Genomic DNA, 26994 nt, shown 5'->3' with positions numbered 1-26994 from the left:
CTCAAAAACATTAATAATTTTATTAATCCAGTTAATGGTTTGCTTTGCTCTCCATTAAACAGACCCTGGCATAACTAATTTAGCTTTCATGTGCACTGGCAATTTTACATTGAACACCAGAAGCGCATGTGATTGAACAGAACCGTATTTCAGGAAAAGTAATCGAACGTGGCTCACTCGAGCACAGGATAGGAAGATGGCATCCACCAACCAACCTGATCCACCAGTACAGGTCTCTCTATGCCTCCAAGACATTTACCTCTTGATGTGTTGATAAAAATGTGGCCCATTCGGATGTTTTTATATTTTGTGGTTTATGAATGTCCACATTGTTCGAGGTTGCTTTTATTACAGCTCAGCTAATGAAAGATAGCATGCTTGCTAGTTAGCATGCTAACTAGGTTACGTTTAAAAGTTACCTCTCACATGTTTTTCTTGAGAAGTTGACACAAATGATTATTTAAGTGTATTTTACGTCATTGAAATAGGGTGTTTTGTGTGCTTACTATGCTACCAACTTACCACTGTCAAATACTGCTAAGTTTTTCCATCAGACCAAGTAGCCTCGTCTCTGTCTTGTCATGGGCAGTGGATGTGTAGAATGGAAAGGTCACTGACAGCAACAAGGCTTGTGGTTTCTACTCTATTCTTAGCTATCACAATCTTGTTTTAAATGGCGGACAAGCGTCCAAGACAACAGGTGATAAAGAAGGAATCTCCTCAATCTCTTTTGGTGTCAGCTAATTGTCTTGCTTCTACTATTGCAATGTTATAAGTTCCAGTCACCACTGAAATTGTGGAAATAAAATGTACTGCTTTGTAATGTCAAGAATACCTGATATTAATAGAAAGGTACATCTTCTTTACATTATGCAGTTCACCACATACTTTTGTACAATTTAAGATAACTTTATAGACTTGAATTCCTTAAATTCATTTAAAAAATAGAAGAAATATGTTCTATAAATCAGACTGAATTTCAGTTTACACTTCACAAAGCTGCTAGCTTCTGTAACGTCGCCAATAAATACAAGGGACCCTGTGCCATCTTGTGCCAATCATGTTGATGCCATTAAAAATACTGCTTCCAAGTGATTTACAGGTGATTTTGTTTGCTTTAGAAAATAAAGCCATCCCCAGCCCTCTCTGTATTTTTCCTTCCATAAAACTGGTATAGATTTGGCTAAGTCTCATTTGTCTAAAGAATGCTGAGCCAGAACTGTTTTATTTATTTGTTTGGCAAAGGCTAGTCAGGACTTTTTGTTCTTAATGCTTTTGAGCAGATTTGACCTCACAGTGACCTTCTGTATGTGAAAATTTCTCTTTATGGTAAACTTGGATAATGATATGACTGCTTCTTGAAAAATGTTCTTCTCTTGGCTGGTGTTGAGAAGGTGTCATTTGTTTTTTTTCCCTCCTCCATAAAACGATCCTGCAGTCATTCACAACTGGTCTCTCCTGTGGATGTCTTGGCCTTTTTTGTTGCTCTGTTTCTTTTTTACTGCCAAATGTACCAAACTCTTCATTTAGCCACACCGAATGCAAGCTATTTTTCCAAAGGTTTTCTTTGGATTCGGCAGCCAGAGAATGTCCTTATTTACCTTTGTTGTGAATTAATGTGATTCCACATTGTCCGTTCACAGAGACATAATCCACAAATGGAGATGCCACACTTAAAATTAATTCCAGACATTTTTTTTTACTACTTAGCTAAAGACAAATTAAATAAAGTCTGTCCAAATCCATTAAACAGCTATTTAATCTATTGCCTGACAAGATTTGAGCTCCTAATAAAGTTTTAAATGGGCATTTCCTAAACTCTCCCTCCACTTTTAATGTAAATACCCTTAAAGAGAAGGGAAGAGTCTGAACACATTAAAACCTGAATATGTTTTGATTTACTGTGAGATTAATAACAAAAGTGTCAAGAGTCCAAATATAGGTGTATAATTGTATCCAAAAATATGTATTTACCTTAATCTAGGTTTTAATTTTTTTATGCTCAGTACGGGAAGATGGGGCAAGACTTGTTTAAAGTACTCTAAATTTACCTTTTTTTTTACTGTTTCCCCCAGTTCTCGGTTGCTAAATTGTAAATCAACACTACCTCTGGTCACCAGTAGATGGCACTCTAATACAAGTAATGTTTATGTTCACAGCCTGGCCTTCCACCTGGAGAAGATGGAGCAGCTCACCCAAGAGAAGCACTGGTAAGGATTCAGGATTCAGTACAGATGTCTTGATTAATGAGGCTGGCAGTAAGGACAAAGAATCACAAAGTAATGATTATTTGATGTAAGTCTAAATTAGACAGTTTTCTAGCTCAGTTGTCACTGTTATTACATTTTACATTATAAGAAAAAAATTTGCTTCATATATTGATACATATGCCACATGCCATGATTCACAATCGTTATTTTCCAGAACCTGCAACATTTTACCCAACAAAAAGCTAATTTCATTAACCAGTCTCTTTGGGATAGTTGTATGCTTAAAATCTGTGGTTGTTGTATTTGCTACAAATTAAAAAGTTTTCTGGAAATGCATAAAGAAATGAAATGAAATTGAATTTATCCTTAAGCCTTGGTAACTAGTATTTAGTTAATCAGATGAAATTACACATTCCCCAGGGAGATACAGTGTAAGAGAATTCCAATTAGCAGACAGTTACTTTAGACACACTGATGTTCCTGAGCCATAATGAAAGTGAACTTTATGTTTCTTGTCTTTGCAGAGGAGAAAGGATAAAAAAAAAGAGTGTATTTTAACAGCAACAGTAGCTTTAATCATGAATAGCATTAAACACTGACCACACGTCTTTGTTGTGCTTTTAGGGAGATTTTGATTGGGGTTCCCTATAACGGGTCTAAATAGGATTTTTATTTCAACTCATTGGTTGAAACAGTATGTTTAAGAGAGATGTCTCAGGCAAGATGTCAGTAAGCAGTGGCTTTGTACTTGATAGGCTACTGTGCCAGTTAAATAAGCAGTTCAAGTTGTGAATACTAACAAAAGGTAACATTTAACAAGGATAAACAGGCGTTTTTAATAACCTGTATAGGGAAGTGTTTATAGTGTTGTTTCATTGCTAAATGGGGTGGAATACATCCCAGGTACATTTACTGTCCTTGTATGAGCGCGGCTTTCAGGTTTGAGAAGTGCTGTATTGTTCAGCCTGCATGTCTCAATGTCATTCTCTACCATTCACTCTTCATCTTCCCCCCATCATCCCTTCATGCCAAGGCTAATTTAATCCTGGGTTTATTGATTGTGGGAGCATTCTCCCAGGCTTTCTTTCAATTTACTTCAATTTCATCATCCCAGTGCGCTTGAAGACTGCCTCCTTAAAAAGGGAAGAAATTCTTGTTACAAGGGTCCTGATTCGAGACTGGTTGACAAGTCCCACCACCACCTTCACTTCCAGACCCTTTTCTCTTTTCTCTTTTTGATGAGCTGCTCTTTCCCAGTTAAGTGGATTATTACAGTAGGGATAATTCTTGTCACATGGCATTATTTGGATGAGGTGAATAATTGAAATTTGTGTCTGAAAGGATTTTATCTGGATGAGAGGAAAGGGAGTGCTGGCAGGGTTGGGAGGGACAAGAGAAAGGGAGCACACACACACACATTAGTGTAACATTCATGTGCACATGGCCATGTCAAACAAGCCAGTGTGTCAGACTGGGGACACCAGTCATCTTAACAGGTTCTGACTCACCTCACCCAGATCAGCAGGCCCTGGCACACTGCACGTCATGGGTTCTCCTCAGTGGCAAGAGGGCCCAGCTCAGAGGCCGTTGCCACAGCCTCTGCTGCCATACGACCCAGAGGGGCAGCTCTGGACCTGCATTTAGGAAGAGTGTGTGTTGCACGGTTGACTGGTACACCAGTCGCTTCCAGCCGCTGCTGTTGCCTCTGGCGCTGCTGTTTGCACCCCGACTCTCTCCGTCTACAGCCCCCCTCCCCCCCTCTCCACCTTTTACTCATCCTTGCCGGGGCTATTACCCCTTACAGACTGTTGCTGGTATTTCCCCCAGTCTTTATGCATTCTCCCAGTGACACACTGTGATCATTCCACATGTATTTAAATCCACACCTAAATACAGTACCTACATTCAGTGCTGGCATGTGTTTGGATGGATTTATAGATCATTTGGCTGCATGAAAAAAGTGAAAAAAATATGTCAGCATTAAAGAGACAATGACACAGGTGTATGTTGTGATGTGAAACTAAACAAGTTAAAATAGTATAATTGTGAGTTTAGTATGTAAATTTAACTTATTTCAGTGCAATTAAAAAACATAGTATAGATTCTTAAACACATGAAAAACTATCATGACTAACTTATTACAATTCCACTGTGTTTAATTTAGTAATATGTGGCATTATAAATGGCCATTTGTGTAGGAAAAAGTATGCACATAATGCAAATAGCCTGCTTTAGAATAAGTGTTTGGTTTTTCCCTTCTGGGCCAGTAACATGGGTGTACACAACATGGCAGAATGGTGAGGAGGTTGACCAGTATTGTATCGTTATTAGGGCTGGGCAATATATTGAGATTTTCAAATATTTCAAGATTTTACCAGACGCAGTAAAGAAGGAGGGAATATCATTTATATTGAGATACCTTGTTTTGAGTTAAAAGCATCTTTTGTTTTGCATTTTGCACAGCTGTATTTTTGTCATGGTCATTGAAAAGTATTTTTAATTTACTTTCTTTTAGGAGCATTTAATTTAACATAAAGGTACTTTAATTTCAGTCAGCTGTTTTAATGCACATGTGCTGTAAATTAGAACTGTCTTTTAGGTTACTTGACAAACAAAAAAAATTAAATAAATAAATAAAAAAACATATATATATATATATATATATATATATATATATATATATATATATATATATATATATGTATGTATATATCTCGCATGTCGCGATTCAGGTAAAATATGTTGAGATATAAGATTTAGTTCATATCGCCCAGCTCTAATTGGTATTTAAAATATTTATTATAAAATAATAAAATCAGAATGAATCTTATTTTTACACCATTCTGCACAACTGATTTTTGCCAATAGATTAAAATTTAATCAGTATTTGGAAATATACTCTTAAAACCTGATTTTTTTTTTTTACATAATAAAAGTGTTCACTTCCACTTTTATAACTAATATTCACCAGCATTTAATAGAATAAAATAAAATGATGTTGAGTGTCATGGAAATGATGGCATTATGTGAACATGCTCAGTTAGCATTAAGCTTGACAGGGAATAGCACAGAAATGTTCAGCCAGTCTGAAAGCAATGAATGGGCGTGAATGTTGCATGTCATCTAAGTGAATTATTACTGTTTGCATGGTTTCTATGAAGATTATGGCTTTAGTTACACTTATTTCTAAAAATGCTAATTGTTTCCAGAGTAATCGGTTAATTATATAGTTACTAAAGTTTTAAAAAGTTAGAAAAAAATGGAAAAAGTCATGTCTGTCTTTTAGCCATGAGTCTGTTGCATTTAAGACATTTTTATATGAACTTTGACTAATCTCATCGCGCACTTGACTGCATGAAAATTGACAAGTGTGCAACTGTACATATGCAGAGATCGGCGTGTCTCCAGGGAAATTTTATTCTCTATGCTCAGCATAAACAAAGATAAATACAGCCAGAAATCATAACCTTTTCTGTTCCACTTCATGTATATGAAAAGCCTCATGGGTGTGAAGTTGATCTGAATTAAAGAGTTAACCCTTCTTCAAATACAGTTCTTATACTTTTGGGTATCCTTGGTAGCATTAAGCCTGTTATTTACTCTGTGTACCCTGAAAAAGTATCGCGGCCCCAAATGATTGAATGTGTTTTTATTTGTGGGTATGCATGCATGTGGTTTATATGTGCAGGAGGTGCATCTGTACCACTTGCACAGTTAGTCATTGTGTGCATGTAGGCATAGATAGCGTGAACTGGGTGTGTGTTATGTGTTTAGGTTTGGGGATTTTAGTACAGCAGAGGGAGGAGAAAAAGAATTGTAAGAAGAACATCCCCGGTCTCACAGCAACTTCAAAAGCTCTGCTTCCCCAGGATATTAAGCGACTGTGATGAAAAATTTAGCAAGCGTTAAATAAGCCGCTTTGAAGTGATCTGTTTTGGCTCAGCAGTCTTCAAGTTTCCGTAGTCCCTCTGCTACAATATAGCCATGTTACTTTAGAGGGGGAATGTTGTGTGAAGTGAAGGCATTGTGGAGGACCTGGCTGGTTAGTAGTGACCAGGCCACCAGGAAATGATGTGGCCAAAGGCATGGTGGCGCCATTACAGTTACTGTATCTCTATATTGTTCTGTGGTTGTTTTTGTTCACATTTGAGCTCCTCATCCCTGACGGCGCTTTTGCTGAGCCCCATGAGTTGCTGGGACACAGGTGTTGTTCATATGTTCTCTTATTTATTTTTATTTTTTTTGTCTTTACTTCAATTAACACAAATGTTACAGTGGTGATGCCCAGAAGTCAAAGGTTACTCTTGGGCTTTGACTCTTTTGTTTTAATGATTTTTTATTCATACTCATAAAAATGTGAAGAGATCATTTTTTTTTATCACCAGTTTATTCCACATGCAGTTTCTTTGCTTTTCGCATCCTTCAATGAACTTTTTTCACTCATAAAAAAAAGAAAAATGGAAAGAAATGTCACCCACCATAAAGCAAAAAATAACAAGAGTGTAATATCTTATCTGAGAATTCATACATCAATTCATTTCACATTCATCACTTTTAAAGCCATTATTTTAATTTTTGAGAACTCCAGGTTTCAACATGCTCCAAATTAATTATTGGGGCAGAATAAGAAATGAGAGTCGGTAATGAGTCTTGTATGGTAACTCCATTCTGTCAAGAAACTAGGCTACCATTTAGTTAGTCAAGGGAACCTTCTCTGAGATTTTCCTCTTTTCCTCTTTGCTCATTACTTTAATTGTAATTGTAATCCTTTATTGGAGCTGTCTGCAGTAAAGGAGAGTTATGGTCCGAGTGGGGGCACGAGCCATAGAAATATTTCATGATTATTGAGGAAGACGGTCACTAGGTGGCAGCCACTTGTTCAGCCTGGCTGTAATTACTGAGTGGTGAGAAACTCTGTGAGCAAGCAAGGTTGTGAGAAGAGATATTTCTCCAATTGTAGCACAGTCCTTAAAAGAAAAGGCCAAAATGATTTGATGAACTGATTTTTGGCTCTTGTCATGTTTTCTGTAAACACGCTGCATGCTCTGCACAGCACTGATCAAAGGCATTTGTTGGAAGCGTCTATTTTCATATTTCTGTTGTTTAATTTTGAATAAGTGACATCATTATTGAATGCTATCTGAAAAATGTATTAACATTGGGGGCTGAGGACGAGGAATGTAATGTATGACAACTGTGTAGCATAGTTGTGTTACCAATGCTCATAGTTTGCAAAAGAAACATCTGCACGGTTCAGTTTGATTCAGCAGTCGTGGTTAAGTTTTCTCTTTGAAAAGCATAAAAGCTCAATTCTCTGTTTCACAGCACTTATTGTGTATCATGCGCTGTTTGTTTCAGTGGTTAATGACACAGGAAGGGCCCTCCATTTTATTGTTGCTGTGTTGCACTTTTTCCCCTCCTCGCCCAACCCTGCTGCCAGCCTCCTTAGAGGACTCTGTATGAATTCTCACTGTCATGTCCAAGGACGAGTGGCGCAGGGTCAGCTAATTGCTTTTATGATTATGATTTCACGTCAGATTTATCGTGCATGCTCGGAGCACATCTTCCAGGTCCTGCCTACGTTGCTGGCTTGGATGGGGAAAATGAGTTTACAGCTTCTGGCTGTGACTTCTTGTTTAAGTGCAGGTCACACTTTTTGACTCATTAGAGTTGAACGCAGGGGGTGAATCACACAGGCTTTTCCTGTAAAAGCCTCTGTTTTCTGTGTCAGTAACTGTACTTGTTTTGCTCATTGCACCACAAAAGAGCATTTTATCGCTTTGTCTTCAACATGTGCTTAAGTTTGGAGGTCATGAGTGAGGAATGACACAGACAGGGATTTTGGTTTTTCAGTCTTTGAACTTTTATATGAACCATAAATCTTTTCTCTTCTTTCTGTTTGCAGATTAAATCATTAAGCTTATTCCACTCATAGTGTGCCAGAATTATCAGTTGACTTCTTTTTGATGTTGTTGACTTTTTTTTTTTTTTTTTTTTTTTTTGCAGTGGTTCCACCCACCGCTTTGAAAATGATGAGCACAGATGAGTCCAACCCGTTTTATGAATTATTTTCATTTTGTGGTTTCTGCCTCGTCTGCTTAGCTGGACTTGATCTACGTTGCCAACCCATACAATAGCATTTTATTTAGTATTTTTTTTTTGTTTTGGTTCAAAGCATTGAAAGGCCTTAAAATCCCTGAAAATCATCACATTAAAAGAAGATAAAAGCTGTAGAAACTGTATATCAGTCAGTCGTATATTTTAAGAACATAGTTTCGTGTCCTAGCTCAGGGATCTTGATTTGCAGTACTTTGACCTCACTCTGACCTTCGAGCCAGGCCGCAGTGTGACGGGTGACAGATGCAGCCTGGGAATATGGTTTGGATAGCTTTGCAATGCTCACAGGAATGTCGAAGCTAGTTTTATACAAAGTTCATTTTGGAGACATATGTAAAGTCTATGATTAAGCTGAATTCAATAAACTTTAATGAATACTTAGGACTTTATTTGTAGGGTTTTTGTTACAGCAAGCATATTAATGTAAACAGCTTGGTAACAGAGCTGTAATTTCCTATTCTCCCACAATTTAGTGAACTGTCACAATATGTTTACTTAAGAAATGATAGAAATACGACCCCAGTTTAATTACAGTGTAGTCATTTTGCCTCAATATACTTGGGAAAGTGGTCTTATTGAGCTAAGCTTCCTTTATACTCTCCATTCTGCTTTGTAATTACTTCAGCTTGATTTATCGTCTTTTCTTTGTGTTTATGGTTGTAAACTGCTTGAGTGAGTAACTTGGTCTGAGCGTGGCTTGTCTCCTTGCAGCGAGGCTGAAAATCTCCCGATGAATCTGAGATGTCTCCGCTGTCAAGACTGCTCACATCGCTCTCAGCCTCCAATGTCACTTTCAAGGCATAATTACACAAGTTGTGTTGATTAGTATGAGAAGCAATTACGGCGGCTTTCCGCCGCAAATAGGGAATGTGATGGCTCTTGATTGACAGGAAGCATCCTGGCTTTAATAAGTAAATGACTATGGTAATTCAGGTACTGAGACCCTTTGATTTGTCAGCATCTTTCTAATTTTTGTGATGTCCTCTGATTTTAATGAACATGAATTTGATTGAATCTCTCTTCGTTTCCCCTGCCCCTGCACCTGTCTGCCTGTCTCCTCTCAGACCTGCTCATTCTCTCACAAGGGAGCCATATACTAATGCTCTCAGAGCCATGCTAAACAGTCCTGCTGCTCAGGTGGAATTATTTCTCACAGATTGAATTCAGAGTGCAAATAAAAATAAAAAAAGAAGAAAAAAAAGAACAACAGGCAATTTTTGCTCACTATTCAAAATGCCTTTAGCGTATCATGCTTTCACAAGTGTGGAAATCAGAGGAAAAATTATTTGTAATTGACACTTTGGGGAAGGTTTTTTTTTTCTCTCTCTCTTTTTATCTGGCTTCCCAGTAAGTTATTAGCTGTTAATTTGTCGGCAAGCTCCCCTACAGCACCAGATATTTGTTCAAATGCTGGGATCCCCTCAGTGCATTTGTAACTACACTTCTGAAAATGCTTCCCTGTCTAATTATGTAATATAATACTGCCTTTTAGGCAAGTTTCTTTTAATTGAATAATATTAGTGCCAACAAAGGATAAGCTATTGAAACAGCAATGCTTAAAAGGGCAGTCTATACTGTGAAAAAGAGTAATACAGTGAATCAAAGTAACACAGCAATCTAAAGCTTCTACACTTAGATCTGTGTATTTGAGATTTTTGACTAAGGGCCAAACATTTATGCTAAACTTATGATTGGCCAAACACTTAAGTCTCATATTTCTTTCTTTGTTAACCACAGTTGGCCTAATCAAGTAATTCCCTGTTTGTCTTAGTAACCCCCTATAGAGTCATACATGCATTCATATAATAAAATAATTTGCTCTTGCACTCCATAGCCCAGCTGTAATTTATATGGATTGAATGAGTGCTGCATTGTGGAAAAGCACGAGTGGACCAAATGCTCGTTTGTCACCTCTAATAAATGTTGGAATGTAAATTATGAACTTATGCTTCAGATGTAAATGCACTTTATTCCAGTCCTTTAATGTAAACAGCCCACTCCAATACATTAAGGGGTTGGGGGGAAGTGGGAAGGGGTATTAGATTTGGGATTTTGACTGTTTTCACAATCAATAATAAACACAAAAGAGCTCAGATGGGGAACTTTATAACATATCTGTAGTTGCCTTCATAAATTATGACATGAAAGCAGGCTTGTACACCAAAAATGTAAATACATTAATGTTATTAATAATGTAGTGACTAATAGTTCTATCAAGACTGTAATAGCAGTTTAATGGAATATGACAGCAAGAATGTATTACACTTCTTACATTTAGATGGGACCTCTCATGACATTTATCAGAGATTTCTGTACCAATTTTTTTGATTATTTTGTTAAGTTAATTGCGTCTTTTCCCCCCGAACGTCTTCTCTGGGAGAGGGGCAAAAAAAAAAAAGAAAAAAAAAACAACTGGTAATGGATATTAATTAATATGTGTCAGTTTTCTGGGTTTGATTAAAAATAATGAAAGCGAAATGCTAATGGGATTTTCTGCGTTTCTCTGTGTGTGGCACCCTGAGATTGTGGCTTTATCTGGGGAATCTGAAAAAAAAAAGTGTTAGTGTGTTACTCCCTAAGCTAAAATGGAAATGACAGAATACACGAACTGAGATAAAACATGCTTTTAAAAACAGCACTTTATTGCACTGATTAGCCCTACTTAAGGCTTATGGTTCAAGAGTGTTTTCCCAGTAAATTAAAACTTTCACAGTAAAATCATCTTCACCTGCTAGAGTTTATATGTGCTGCATGTGAATCATTTCTGACAAGATTCTGTCTTGACAAGTCATTGTTCTGGCTACTCTGCATTTTTTTTAAAAAGTTTGTTGTATGGACTTGTTTCTCAGAGAGCTTGCATACCTTGGATGTGCTTTTAATGTTTTTTTTTCTTCCCCATTTCAATTAAATTCCTCTTTCCACATGCATCTTTAAATCTCAGCTGTCTTACTTTCTCCGATCCACCCTCATCCATAGTGTGCTTCAGCCAGCATACAGAAATCATTGCCAAGACGTGCTTGCATCTCTTCAGCAAAATGACTGCAGAAGCTATCATTAAGGTTGGACACAAGTGTAGAGCCGTAGTGAAACACAGGTTAGCACGGTGAAAACGCCACCGTAGCCCTTGGCACAGCTGACAATTATCCCACACCTGGACTGGCTCTCCTCCATGGCATGTGCATCAAGATTGTCAACTTCTTGTTAATGCAGTGATTAATAAGAAGATCACATTTGTTTTTGTGTGCAGCTCTCCTGGCAGCAGCACTTTGCTTTCTCTTTGATTAAAATGGTAGATGGATGGCTAGATTGTAGCTTTGTCAAAAACTTCAAAAGAAAGGGTGAGAAGGAGATGATATATATAGAGAGGAGAGGATGAGGCCACTGTCAACGCCAGATTGTTCATACTGTGGACTTAAACTGAGGTATTGGTGACCTACAGACCTTTAAAAGAGTCAGCCACAACAGATGGATGCCAGCACTCTTTAATTGACCCTAAATAACCCTGGTATATATTTGTATGTCTCATCTTAAAAAGACTGCTTTTCCTTAGAAAATTAATTATGTTTTTTTCTAAACATGTAAGTGTTCTCCTGCCTCTTTGTCCATACAGCTGTAGTGCTCTGTCAAGGCTCTTAAAGTGTGTGGAAAGTGGTTTTAGGTATCATGGGGATGAGAAAAGGAGAAGTGAAGGGGCTTCAAAAAAACAGCCTGTACTTTTGAAATGCAGAGAGTGGCATTGTCATGTGTTTTCTGTGTCAAGGTCAACATAAAATGTCAGAACAGGTGTGCGTCTGCTGCTGAGCTGCTTGCCAACTCAGCCCCTTTGCTGTAACACGCCACCCTGTGTGACATTATAGTGGTTCACTGTGGGTCGTCTCCTTTCCTCATTCTTCTGGTGGAGGCTGGTAAAACATCTATTCTCCCCCCACCACCACCACCATGTGACTCAGTGTGGAGCGAAGATGGGTGTCAACGCCTAAACTTCGACCTCTGCCTTCAGTTGTCACACACTCAGAAAAAGTATGGGCGCTGTGCAGCAGTGACGTGTAACATTCCTTTTTGATTACTAATTTTTTCTTTTGGTTCTTGTCTTTTTATCTATTGAGTTTAGTCATTTTACAAGACATGAAATGAAGGGAGGATTTTTTTCCTTTAAATTATTGCTTTCTTTGAAATAATCTTTGAATGTGTACACGTGCATGTAGTCACGGTCTGTCAGACAATCATGTGGCAAAACCTGAAAATTCTGTCTGTTCTGAACTTCTCAGAAAAGATTAATTATATTCAGGTGGGGCATGCTGCTGTCACAAATGTTTTATACCCAGGTAATTCTTCAATTTGCAACTTTTTTTTTGCAAAGATTAAAATGAAAAATGATGATTTAATCTGACGAGCTGTCTTTGTTTTCTCCCTGAATGGGCTAAATGAGATGAAAGGCAAGTTCTCTATGACCCTGTTTTTTATGCTGTCAGCACCACAGTCTTTGTATGATCATCCGACTCTCGAGGCTAGACTGTTTGTGGTAGTTGGACGCCTCCAGAGAAAGAAATTTAGCCAACATTTTTCTTTGTCACTTAATGTGATCTGTTGCAGACTCTAGCTCTCTTTCTCTAAAATCGAAAAAGGGAAGCCCTACTGCCTTAAGTTTCCCCCCTTATTTGATGGTGATTTCATTCTGACTCGTCTGTCACTGTAGATGTGTGGCCCATTGTCTTGGCAACTGCGTCTAAATGTTTCTGACAGGTCTCAGTGAAAGACAGGCCGCAAGGGTAAACTGCCAGGCTTTCCTCCTCCCTCTTCAACATTTGCCACCACCCTGACCCAGCCCTGGCCAGTAGATGGCGATGTTCATCTTCTCTGGCTCTGTCCTGCCTTCATGCATCTCCCTTAACACCACCCTTTCTGATTTCTCTATGTGACGCTCGCTGAGGAAAGAGGGGTCTCACCCTGTGTGGAGGGTCATGCCACCAATTCCTGGCCCCCTTTGAAGACCATGAAATTGCTGATCCAAGACACATGATTAGTGCATTCAGCCTATTGACTTGAGAAGAGTTGACACACGATTACAATGTCACTGGAATGTCACAATCTGTTGAGTTGTCTTTGTGAGTAGTAGTCTCATCCGATGGTACTGTGTACCCAAGACGGAATAATTTGATCAATAAAAGGGACACCTTTCGCTCTATTGTTACTGGCCTCTCTATTTTAGATTTATTAATCAATTTGGCAGGCTGGCAAGGATGCACACAAACCTGATGCCAACTTGCAGCATTTTCACCCCTCCTCTCAGCTTTTATTTGCCTATCAAGGTGGTTAAACTCAACTTGCGTTGCTGTGTGTATTCAGAGTGTGTGTGTGTGTGTCTCAGTGGGTGGGTGATTCCTCACTGAGAGGAGTAGTTTGGAACAACAGAGGAGGATAAGCTTGTCACTGTAAGTTGCTTGTGACGAAGGCAGCTCTTCTCCTGACACCACAACACAACTTCTGTGGTGTGTCGCTCGGACACAAGCTTCACGTTGTTTGCTGCTGGTGCCGCTTGCATTTTGCCTCAATCAACTAATTGAATGTGAAAGGCCAGCGGGCCTTGATTGTATGAAGGACAATGCACAGAGCAGTGTCAGTTTTAAGAAGAGACTTTGTGTTTCTTAATGTTGCCATAACAAGGTCTAAAATGTGTTTGTATTTTCAGAAAATGCAGATTTTTGTAGGAAAAAAAAGATTTTTTTTTTTTTTTTTTTTTTTATGTTATTGGTCACTTCATACATCAATGGATTTTTATAGTTTTAAAATTAGCTGATGCACAACTGAAGTTTTTTTTTTCAACTTTTTATAACTTTTCAACTATTTCTGGCATCTTTAAATGATTTAAATCAGTGCTGGAAATTTTAGAAGTTACAGTTAAAAGACAGTGGTTTACCATAATTTGTTTTGTACAAATCTTTCATGTGAAATTATTTATTTTTTTTTTTTTAAAAAAACAACCTTCTAACCTGCTCCAGTAATATAAAGTATTACAGGTAGCACTTTCATGTTTGGAAATGCTTACTCCCCATACTCAAAAGCATACAGAGCTGCTTGTCACAAATTGTCATCACTGACTGTAAAAGAAAAAAAAGCTTCGAATTACAGGAAAAAGGCACTGCATTAAAGAACAAAGGAGATCGATGACAGTACATTAAATTTTATGCGAATGAAAAAAAAAAGAAAGAACTAATTAAAATTGATTACTCCTGCTTTGTAAATGTGTTTCTGAATTAAATTATTGTATGAAAACATTTTGACCAATCGAGGAGCTGAGGAAGTATCCATTACTGGATTGCAGCTGAGAAGGGGCTGGAATGTTTTGCGGTAGCTAAGTAGTTTGTTGTGCTTGACTGCGACTCCCCTCTTGCACCCCCACTGCTAAAGTGCCATGGGTTAATCTCTGATGACCCTCATCTCTCAGAGCAGCTCCAGACTCTTGGTTTGAGCCCTTTTACCTGAATTAAAAGGAATATGTGCGCTAGAAAAGTACTTTTTTGTCCACAGCAGTTAAAAGACACATGTCACTGGCAGAGTTGTGCCTCTTCAGTCATGCGGGCTCTCTGGGCTTTCAGGGCACCACTGGGGATGTCCTTATCTAAACAGTCATCTGTCTCGCTAGTTTAGCAAGGGCAACCCCGGGCGGCACCACTGACAGTTGCACATTAAGAAATGTCAGACTTGGCTTTATACCATATCTCTCAAGCGAGTTTTGAACTGACTGTGTCGCATGTTTGTCTTCTAAAGAAATCAGTCGCTTTGTTGTTGCTTCGTTTTATTTTCAAAACACTTGCTGGCAGTAAAAAATATAGTTGAACTTTTGTTTTCTATTTTTTTTTTTTTTAAGCAAAGTATAACTAGGTAAAGCACACATAACACACTTTTTAACCCTATTTTTTTATATATCAACACTTAAATGTGCAATATAAACGAAGTAAGGCAATGACATAACATCTTCACACATATTAAGCAGATTAAACCATAAAATGTCATAATACTTTTACACCATCATAAAAGATGCTTACATCTCTATAGGAACAAAGCAGCTTTTTAGCTGATTGTCTTAGCAGACTGCTTAATGCGTATTTATCTTCTCTCTACACATTTTTTTATATACTAACAATGAATCTGATATGCTCAGCTTTCAGTTTTTCTCGCCACTAAACCTACTCAACTTTTCCATGTTTGCAATAACAGAGATGTAATAGGGAAATGCTGCCGAATGGAAAGTTTGGTTTGTAAATGCAGTGGTCTTTGAAAAAAAGTTTGATTTCCATCCAACAACCCCCCTTCACAAAAATTGCATAATCTGCTTTTGATGTCATGTTTGCAGTCTTGCCCATGGCTCTGACACTGATACAGCGTTGTATGTTATTTTTAAACCTTTGCATAGCAAATGTCAATGAAGTTTTCCATGACCCCTTTTTCATCCACTGAAATGTTGACTCCGACCTTTAAATTTCAAAAGTTAGGGTCACTCAATAACAGTTGACCACATTTGTAGAGCATAATGCTGAACACGAACCTGTCATATATTTATTCATATGCTTACAGTACATATGTAAAGCAGTGCTCTGTAAGCTTGCAGCTTGCTCGAGGAGGAGGGAAAACACCCATGTTTCACCAGATCTTTTTTATCAGATTTTACGGATGCTGAAGTTAAGTTTTGTTAATGACTGATTTCCTCACATAAGCTTTTCTAAAAAAAAAAAAAAAAAAAAAAAAAAAAAAAGTAATACATGACAATAAAGGCACGAAACAATGAAGTGAGAAAAAAAGGTTGTTCTTGGACAGTTTTTGAGAGAGTTGTTCTTCAGCTACAGAAGAGCCCTTGAAGCTTCTGCAATGTCTGAAAAACTGAATGCAAGCTAAATGGTTGGGTCTGCACCTCACTTCCTGATGTCTCTCTGGGTCAATAACTCCCCATAGCTGCTCCCATGAGGCCTTGCTTCCTCTACTAAAGGTCACATTAAGGCGGGAAAGATGTCACAATTAGAAGGGCATTTAAAGCTGCTCTTTTAAAAAGATTAAAAAGCACTGTTGGCCACATCAAGCAGTCAGGCGACCAAAGGAAATACAATAATTGCATTAAAACTTAATTCCTTTCTGGCAGGGCTCTGATATCAGGAAGGTATTGGGTTAAGTCATTTAAGACAGCTGCCCCTGATAGCAGATCATCCATGAAAGCACCAAATTAATATAGAGCTTAATTTTTTGCCGTGTCTCACTTTCTCTCGCTTTTGGTCCTCCAAACGTGTGTTTGGGGGGGAAATTTGAGACTAGCCTAACACAATTTTTGTTCATGTCTATCAGTCTGTTATTGTATCAGGGGCACTTCCCCACAAATGTACAGGCCAGGGCAATTTGGAATGAATTGATTCACAGTGAGACTGAATCCTATACTTGCTAATGATTTCCTTTTAGTCCCTCCATTGCATCCCCAGCCCAACTTTTCATGCCTTTCAAATCTTGGCATTGTTTTACACAAAATGTGCACATGTTTTAGTAAAACAGATTACATGGAGTTGCCTTGATCATTGCAATGTCATTTTTTTAATGGAAAGAATTGAGAGGGAAACCTATTCTTTTAGTCTTATGCAGCATGCAAGGTGGTGATCCAATAAGACTGCGGATGGAAAATTAGCTAAACTGGTTTAATAAGCACTTCAGACGTGTGTTTGCCATGGTGTCTCTATCAAAACATTTAAAAGTTTCAAAGCAGACACAAAGATCAGCATCTTTAAGACGGTAAAGTCACAGCGGTATCATTGAATATTTTTTTTTAAATCCAGTTTAAGTTCATAATAATTGCATGTTAAATTATTTTATTTTGGTCTGAATAATTAAAACCGAAAACTTTGGTCACATCATCTCAAAAGCTTAAACTAACTTCATAGACCAGCCAAAATAAAATAAATGTAAAATGTAGAATGACTGTCTTATTTATTTATTTTTTAATTTATCTATATCCTGACTGCGCATTCACCACCTTCTCCAAAATCCCCATAAATCATCCTTGCAAAGTATCCATAGGTCTTGTGGTAATGTTATAGTTAAGCAGTATTACTAGTTAGAGCAAAAATATACAACTGGTTACATGGATTCCCTCTGGCGCCCATCCGTGTGGTTCGAACATAATTGGATTTCTTCCTCATTTCTCACAGTTGAAGGTATTACAGTTGTAATTTTCAGACAAGTGCGGTGCAAAGTCTGGTCCAATTCAAACTCAATAACATTTCTGTAATCCTGTCTGTTCATCAAGTTCTCTCTCTTTAAGTGTGTTGGTTAATGTTATCTCTTCTAGTGATTGAGTTTTCACCTCTTTTTTGGCTTTACCTGACACTTTATTGGTTATCTGGTTTGCAAAGATTATTGCTCTTTACATGGAACCGTATGGTGCATTAGCAGTCAAAGCTTTACAGAAAGCTTTACAAAAAATCCTAATTATTGTTTAAAAATAAAAAATCAAAGTCACAGGTTTTCCTTTTGCTACACAGAAAACTCATCTCTTTTTTTTTATTTTTTATTTTAGTCATTTATGCTGCCAGCCCAAATGTGCCTTGTACTGCCATCCATCTTACCCCCCTAAAAGCCCAGTTGTGTGCTACCCAACACTGTAACTGGGGTGATCCATAAGTCAATAACAAGAATGAAATCTGTGCAATGTGGTTATAATTGATTGAGATGTCTGGATGGAACTTGTGCAAAGCATCTATGTCATCTGCTAAGAAGTGCACTTTTCCTCTCCCTGAAGATCTACCACTACAGTTTTAACCAAATCGACATTTGCCTCATTAGTTTGCCGCTGAGCAAGCTGCGGTCCTCGCTAAGGTATCACACTTATGCCTGTTAACATTGATACAATTTTCTTGTCAATATTGTGCTAGTGAAATTTTAAGGGAATGTAAACAAGGACTGCTCATTCAGCATATTCTTTCTCTATTAGGTCATTACCTCTCAAATGCCCCACATCACTTTGTTGTTTACTGGAATGAAAGTTAGAATATTAGATTTTGGCGTGTTCATTATCTCTGGTTTCTGCCTTTACCGCAAACTGTGCCTTTTATCTCGGATACTTGAACAGTGAGAGTTTTGCCGAGAGACAGAATGATTGTGTCTTGTTATCAGAGGGATATTTTCCTCTGTGTTTTGACTGTATCTTTTAGCCCAGAACATCAGTTGGGGGTACACCATGCAAATGGTTTAATCTGGTTGTCACAATGAAGGTTCCGGGTGACTGACTTTAATAAGGCTTTAGCATATAGACATCCAGGAAATTCCATACCTCTTGCATAACCCTTGTGTACATCAAGGTCACGGTAATGTTCCTGTGAAATTGTAGATTAGTGCTTAAATAAATAGTGGCGGCATCTCCTGAGATGAATCTGGTACTTTTTGATAGATCTGTAATGATCATTTCGAAATAAATTTGTTGTATATAATGTCTGTGGATACAGCGTGTCTGTCTGGTTTCTTTTTGCTTTTAAATGTATTTCTATTCTACCTAAGAAAAGCTAAATAAATTTATTCTGCGTTTGATAAGAACGCTTGTGTCTTGATTCCCCTTTTCCACTGTTTGTCAAGGAAACTTGTTTTTTTTTTTAACTTCTTCCCCGCCACTCCGCCCATTGGACAAGTTTAAACTGCAATTCTTTGAGATTGAAACAGGTTCATAGTATATGCAATGCATTACCCAAAATGAATTACCACCGGCAGGGCGCTCAATCACTTTGTGTCTTTCAACACTAAGAGAAAAGAAGAGTAATCAAAACCTTTCAAGCTATTAGAGGGATGACTTTTACAATTGAATCACGGGGACCACAGGTGCGATAATAAGTCATCGAAACCTCCCCTCCAGTGTGTTTCTCCTTTCCTTGTGTTCTTACATATTTATCCGTTTTAGGAGGCGCCACTTCATGGCGCCCACTTCAAATTTATGTTTTAATGCCATTTGAGGAAGACTTTTTTTTTCTCCCTCCAATTCTTGGAAATGCATACTGGGTGGAAAATTAAGGTGCATCTCGAAGGAAAACATAATAGAATCGATGAACGCAGTGCACTTAAAACTACTGATGTTCTGATGCTATTTAACGTTCTGGTGCATTAGCGTTTCAAGTCATTACAACAGTCAGGCTGGGTGATTTGATCATGGCAGGTTTTTAACTGGAAGAATTACAGAAGTTTTCAGCCTAGGATTCTCAAGTTATTAGATACAAATGATCACCTCTGCATTAAGTATAGATTTTCTTCCACTGCACACTTAAGAATGGAAGTTTGTCTTTAAGAGGGTAATAGCAAATTAAGCTCCATACTCCATTTGTCCGGCACTCTTGATGGGCTAATTTTATAACTGCTGATTTGGTCATTCCCCACATTTAGCTGGAAAGTGGTCAGGTGGTCGTTTTCTTCACTGCTGGGTGTTGAGGGGGTTGGGGGGGGTGGCGTAAAAGCAACTATCAAATGGAATCCATTTGAGGTTTTTTTTTTTTTTTTTTTTTTTTTTTTGGCAGGGCTTGATTTATAATGAACCTTTTTCTTAAGGAAGGTCTAGACTCTTGTTTGTACTGTTAAAAGCATTAGTTTCCTGCACAGCTTATCTACTTCCACTCACATTATGTCGTTATGAGGAATAAAATCAGATTTGTCTCTTCCCAGATTACCACTGCTGTAAAATTTCTACAGAACCCCAAAGTACGTCAGAGTCCTCTGGCCACCAGGAAAGCCTTCTTGAAGAAAAAAGGTGAGAATTTGCTTGATTTATACAAAATATAATTTGTAAAATCTAAAACTATAAAATTATCATGCATTTGTGTTTCTTTGCGTTATGCTGTTAGCCACTAATACAGACACTGTGTTCTATTTTTTTTCCCCCCCTCTGGTAAACCTGGTTTGTTAGGGTCAAAGGTTTTAGCCATAGCTCTTTACCCTGGGGGTTCTAATAAGGGGTCGATTTAGCTTCAGAGAACGTGATTCAGGCCCTGTGAATAAATGACATACCAGTTGGGATCCTCCTTTGGGTTCAGGAAAATTAATATTGACAAACTCCCTTTGAGTTTTCAATGGAATGATCAATATTGCCTTCTAGCATTTTAACCCTTTTACTTAATTTAATGGTTATCATAAATTTAATGCATGAACCAGGACTTTTTTTTTTGTTTGTTTGTTTTTTTGTTGAGCAGGGAGGATTGAAATGTTTGCTGTCTCCTCACTTTTTTGGCAATTCATTCAGATGTTTCTAATACATTGAAGATTATTTTTGCAATAAAACTTGCTGAAATGTTTTATTACTCTGAACTCAGAGTCAGGTCAGTATAATGTGGAATAGCAGGTCTATGACTGAGCAGTAACAATATGCAAAGGGACAGTGTGCATCTTTACCTCAAATAAACTCCTTGTTATGAGTGTTTTTATTTTAGCTGGTTGCAAGACTGTTCAGTACTTAGGGGAATTTACCTCTACAGTGCTAAGGGACTTTGCCTGCAGCATTAGAGAAGCCAAACAGTGAAAAGTGAGCCTAAAAGCTCTGCGATTGGGGAAAGAAACCTGAAACCAAATCCATGTTTGCCGGCTGCCACTACATACATCTCATAAGGCTTTAATGATTCCTAATATCTTTGGAAATTTCTTCATCTTTTAGCCTGATTCTTGACAGTGAATTTCTAATCAGCTGTTTGGTATTTTCAAGGCTGCATCACCACCAAACAATGCCACGTTACATCTCATTTTCTTCTCACTTTCAGCTTTGTTGCAACATTTGTGGAGCTCCACTCGCTAAAACAGTTTGCTCTTAGTACACTTTAAGCCCATGAAATATGTATGAAGCTTTAATGCAGATTTATTTTGGAAAATCAGTCCCACTGTAGATCTAAGCAAGAACTCTCGATTTGCATGAGGACATTGATCATAAGGAGAGAGAGCATATAGCTCTGAGCAGTGAAGCACTTTACTCAAAGTATGTTTGGGTAGCTCTCTGCAATATTCTTGCTCTGGAATTTAGTTGTACAGTTATTCATCAGTGATCCTGGAAATCTTTGAAACTTTACCATATCCCCATAGTTATTGAATAGGTTATTTTTTTTTGTTCTTTTGATTTAATTTCAGCACAATAATTTTGATATTTGAGCGGTATCACTGAACGTTCTTGTTACAAGAAATTGTGTCAGGATAAAAGAATTTGTAGTGATATAAGTCTGCCATTTAGTCAAAACTAATCCAAGTTTAAAGTAAGTGAAGAAAATTCAGTTCTTGGAGGGATAAAAATCATTGAGGTTTTTCACAGTGAGGTAAATGACACAAGTTCCCCTTCCTCTATTATGAGTTGTGCGTCATTATGAATTGTTGATATGAATAGTTTCAGTGCAAGAGCCATTTCTGTTCATGTTCTCTACAGTAAGCATAGTCTATGTTTTTGTATTGACAGATCTGTTTTGCATTGTCTACTCTCAGTCCACAAAAAAGCAGAATTATTAAATCAGTTTAACTTTATAAATGATGTGCTTCTATGCCTGCAAACTGCTTGCATCCTTAACTTGAGGCACAGTAGACTTTTGCGAACAGGCTCTCTGTTTCTGCAACCGGCGTGTGTTTTCCTCTCACCTTTTGACACAGAAACTCAATCATCTTCCTCATCCGCGAGTCACCACAAAAAATGTGTCAGTCTTAATTTCTAATACGGTTTAATGTCATATTTATGTAAATACTTCTTGATTTTACTCTATATTAACAGCCAGAAATGTCAAAGCACACATAAAATGAAACAATACCATCTCTCAGTAGAGGGGGATTTAAATTGGATTCCTCTTGCTGCTGGTGCTTATGCTGGACAGCTGATGAAGGGGAAAATAGGGCCCACTTTGATTGCATGTTGCAGAATCTTTACACAATAATCTCAGTCGTGCTTATTATTTCCGCGCACATTTGTGCCCTAATCTGTGCTGGAGGAAGCCTATCTGGTTACATCTCCTTTTTTTCATGACAAGATCATAATAGTGTGGTTTATTTCAATATTCATTGAAAAATATAATTTTCTGTTTTCCTTCTACTGTCAATTTCAGCATATGAATTGGCAATTATGCAGTCCAATATTTCTAGCTGCCCTTCTTGAGTCCTTGAAGTTGAATAAACTGACTGAAATGTGGAAACTTTGTCACTTTGATTCAACGATTTAAACCCACAGATGCTTTTTCCTTCTGTAACAGGAGTGGGGAAATGAATTGCATTTTAAACTGTCATGCAGCAATCTTGATGCAATTTTGAAGTAAATTTTATTTGGTTTGAGTTAAATGTAATGCATCACGGACTAATCTAGAGAATTGTGCTGTCTTTGTCATCTACAATTAGCAGATGTAACAACTAAAGAGCTTTGGACCTCATTTTGGCTCTACCATTTAGCCCAGACAATTAGCAGTTACATACATAATTGCCCAAAAATCTAATTCTCAGGACAAAGTCAACAGCATTTTCCAGCTTTCAACGTGTCACTTTGACCGTGGCCCCTGCTCTAACATCACTCAGCAGCTCCTTGATTGCCCAACTGAATGTGGTTTGTTTGAGAAGGTAAAGCACGCAGTGCACATTTATCGTTGCTGCTCATATGAATACAGAATGTGAAACCAGCAGAGTGCCTTTTCTGTCTGTGAGATATAAATGATGGCTTTACTTATTTGTTTTTTATGCTGTCCTGGTTGTTATTGAGTTGAATAAATGATGCTAATAGATTTCACCCTGAGTAAAGGGCTGGTGGTCCAGGGTCAGGGGGACACAGGTAGGCTTTTTGTCTATTACCATACCTGGTTTGAAGGTAAGGGTAAGGTTCATCGTCCCACATATTAATAGGATGCTGTTTGTAAGTGGGGTTATGTGACTCACCTCTCGGACAAAAATGACAATGACCAAGGCCTATGCAGAAGGTAAAGGGATTGATGTGGTTATAAATTACTCCACGGCGCCACCTAGCCGAGGCCTTGCCTACTTTGTCATCAGTACAAGGCGATAAAGCAGGGAAATGAGAGCAGAGTCCTCTTTTTAATACATAAATGAATACGCTATGAGAGTGGTCATTATTTAGGGCGTGACATTTTAAAGCAGTTGTACGGAACATAATGGCATGTAGAACCTCTCTCGTCGCAACAGCACGTAGAACAGGTTAAACTTTTTCTGAATAACCCGTTGACCTCCATCTATTTATGACCCTTGCCATGCTTTTTTTTTTAAATATTATATTCAAAATGTAAGTAATATTCTTCCAAGGGCAACTTCATAATTCAAGCTTTGGAGGTCAGCAAAAAAGGCATTCACATCTTATCACCCAAAATATTTCAGTAAGCAATTTTTATAATTGGCTGTCCGGGCTAGGTCCTGACCCATAAAGTCTAGAAGTGCCAGAATTGGAGAAATAGATTTAATGTAAGAGCCTTGCTGCCTCTTTGCCCTTAAAAAATGCCCAGAGAATATGAGCCTCTGAAAATAGAGCTGTAAATAACCTGACGAGCAATGGGTTTTCCTTTAAATAAATACCGATCAGGTTTATGTTGAAAGACAATAGAAAACGTAGCCCAGATATGCAGTTTACAGTATTTATAGCTGTAATATCGAGGTGCCAGCACCGTAATTTCATGCCCCAATGAGAATGGCAAGGTCAAAGCAAATGCTTTGGCAGAGCATCTGCTAATACTGTGACTCATAAACAGGCACTACGTGTATCAGGTGCACCAAATAATACAGTATAATGAAATACAGAATAGCTTTCCATTATTGTTCTTTTTTTATGGTGTCGTCATTAGGTGTAATTTATGTCTTAAAAATTCATCTCCCCACAGGTCGATCTGAAATGGGGGTCCGGGGGTCACTCCACAGGTTTTGGAACCCATAATAAATTCACAATCCCTTTTTTGTTTTTTCCTTTTATATGTAAAACTCACTTTCACTTTGTTCTCTTTTTTCTTTTGTATCTGAGGCTTCTTTTATTTGTTGTCGTCTTCCACTCAATGAACAGATCAGAGCTTACATGACAACTTAGTAAGCTGTATTTTGACTAGACATAAGGAATTTCCATGTGTTTTATTTCATGCTTTTTTTTTTTTTTTTTTAAATCCTTTGCTGCATAAACAACATCAAAGGTGTCAACAGCTATTAAGATGTACATATTTTAATAGCAATCTAAATGTAGAGTTAAATTTACATTACATTTCAAGGTGAAAGGAATTTTTTTTCCCTGTATTACTACTTTTCTTTATTTGGCGAAACTGAGATTGCAGAAAGTCTCACTCAATAGTCTGTCACCATGTAGTCTGCTGTGGTCAGATGAATCTGGAGTCCAGGGACACATTATTGCTCATTTGACAGTGTAGTCTGACTACACAAACTCAGCACATGGCTCTCTCCACTTCCTGGCACTCAGGAGGACCTGCTGTAGACTACAGGCTGGCCAATATTTGCCTTCAATTATTCAACAATTTTCATGGTCATTCCTTTGTGCATTTAGATAGGTGACTGGAGGGACCTCAGTTTGGCATCAGCTGTGTAGTAGATTATAAGAAAATTTGTTTATACCTTTTTGGCTGCTGATATATGATACTGTATAGAATACGAAGTGCTGTAAAAGTGTGTGTGTTTGTAAATGGGTGAATATGGCTTGTGGAGTGCTAGCATTTGAATGGTCAACAAAACTTGAAAAGTGCTATGTAAATGCAGCCTATTTATCATTTACATGAGCAGCTCAAAGTGGGATTTCTGAATTAAGGATGGTACCAGGATGTTATGATCTGACTGTTTGAAGTTACTGTTTAGTCTTAGTCACCTCTTGAAACATTGCATCCGGTCCCTTTCCAGGTGTCAAGTGTGTCTCAAAGGATGGAGATAGATTTATTCTGAGCATGTGTAAATTCTTTAAATCCTGAGAGAATATATCAAGTAAAAAACTCAGTTGCAAAGAGGATTTTCTTTCATTAAGCCAGAGAAATGGCTTAGTGGTACAATGTTAAGTGATTTTCATTACAAGGTAAGCTACATCCATCAACATCTAGAGAAATGCAATATGTTTCAGGTTTGGCTCTTTGTCTCTAGTTTTATTTTAACTTCTTTCTGTTTAAATGTGTTAATTAGGTTTTAATATAGTTCATCAAAAGTTGTAATTATTTTTCTTTGTTTAGACCAAGATACTCATTAAATGATGCGAGCCACAGCAATAGCAGCATATGGTGCCTGAAATAAAATCTTTTCCTGCCACAAAAGGAGATGTTCATATTAGATTTTTTTTCTCCTCCCCTCTGATTCTTCATCAGGGAGCCCTTTGCAATTTAATCATCACTAAAATCATTAAAAAAGATCTGAAGATTAAATTATATTGGCATTTGCAAAATTATGTAATACATTTACATTACAATGAAGAAATTAAAATAATGCATTTTCACTGTCTGGGGTGTATGAAATCTCCACATGGGAAATATAACTGGAGAAGTGGACAGAGTCTTATTTTCTTTGCCTTTGGTGGCAGTTAATAGGCTAGCAGAGTTTCAAATTTCATTGTATGAACCTTTCTGCACTTCCTTTGATGGATGTCTCTGAAAGTCTCAATGGTATTTCTGAATTATGAAATGAAAATACATTTTTGAAAAGAGGGTTGGTAAAATTGAATGAGATTTGGCATACTCGTACTTAAAAGAGTTGTTAGGAGCTTGGGAAGTATTTAAAGTTACTTTATTACAGCCAAGGAGCCATTTGGATTTTCACCTTAATGCCCCAGCACTTGCACATAGTTTTAATACCCTGAAGATGTGTGTGTGGATTCCAGGACTGACTGATGAGGAGGTAGAGTTGGCCATCCAGCGCTCTGGCAGTACAGAAGAAGTCCTGCCTCTTGGCCCTGTAGGGCTACCGCATCCACCTTATGCAACTCAGATAGCTCCTGCACCACTCAGTGAGTACATATGTCCTTTTCTTCCTTTTTGACAGCTGTTCACATATATGATAATAATATTCATGTGTGCTTTCACACCTTAAAACGAACTAGTTAAGCATATTGTAAAACTTAGATCTTTGTCTAGCAAAAGTTTTCTGTTAGACATTTTCCCTCTTACTTATTTTAATTATAACCCCCAAAAATTCCACCAAATACTTGAATCCTACAAGCAGTACAACCATGTTTTACATACTTTTACCTTCACTGTGAATTCAGACACAGAGACAGCATTGTTCAGAAGAAGCTTATCTTTCCGTTCTGTTTCAGAGGGTTCCGCCCTGGCGAGACCCCACACCACAACCTGTATCTTTATTACCTCAGAAGGTTGCAAGTGCTGTCCACTGATTTACCAATGCAGAATGAAGTCTGCGTAATGCTTAACCCATATGACAATGATTCCAGATGTATTCCACCCTCATTTATTACCACACTGTCCTTGACTCCCCCGGCATCTCATGTTTTGTAATGAAAGTGATGTTGATGGGATGGCCATGTAGTTAGGGAGACTCGCAGCTCTCCGTCCATAGTGGGGGGTTTTATATCAAATCGGCTATGAGGGAGCAGCATAATGAGGTGAGAGCGGGGAGTCTTGTATGGGGGGTCATGCCGAAAAGAGGGGGCTACCTCCCTTTGATGTCCTTCTTATGGGGACGGTGCACAGGGACCCGCATCCATCTCTGTCGTAGT

At 37.8% G+C, this 26994-nt stretch overlaps 1 protein-coding gene across 1 annotated transcript in view; it reads left to right on the top strand.

Moving 5' to 3' along the window:
• The first annotated feature begins 153 nt into the window (after positions 1 to 153).
• Positions 154 to 26994, top strand: part of pex14 (peroxisomal biogenesis factor 14) — a 48733-nt gene continuing 21892 nt past the window's right edge. The window contains exons 1-4 of the mRNA XM_042003682.1: positions 154 to 232; positions 2160 to 2210; positions 20004 to 20088; positions 26140 to 26265. Coding sequence (XP_041859616.1) covers positions 197 to 232; positions 2160 to 2210; positions 20004 to 20088; positions 26140 to 26265 — 298 coding nt within the window. The 5' untranslated portion in view covers positions 154 to 196. The remainder of the gene's footprint in view (positions 233 to 2159; positions 2211 to 20003; positions 20089 to 26139; positions 26266 to 26994) is intronic.

This window comes from Melanotaenia boesemani, chromosome 13, assembly GCF_017639745.1.
Source record: "Melanotaenia boesemani isolate fMelBoe1 chromosome 13, fMelBoe1.pri, whole genome shotgun sequence".
NCBI lineage: Eukaryota > Metazoa > Chordata > Actinopteri > Atheriniformes > Melanotaeniidae > Melanotaenia > Melanotaenia boesemani.
The sequence above is the reverse complement of the archived record's forward strand: the minus strand, read 5'-3'. Positions and strand labels throughout refer to the sequence as shown.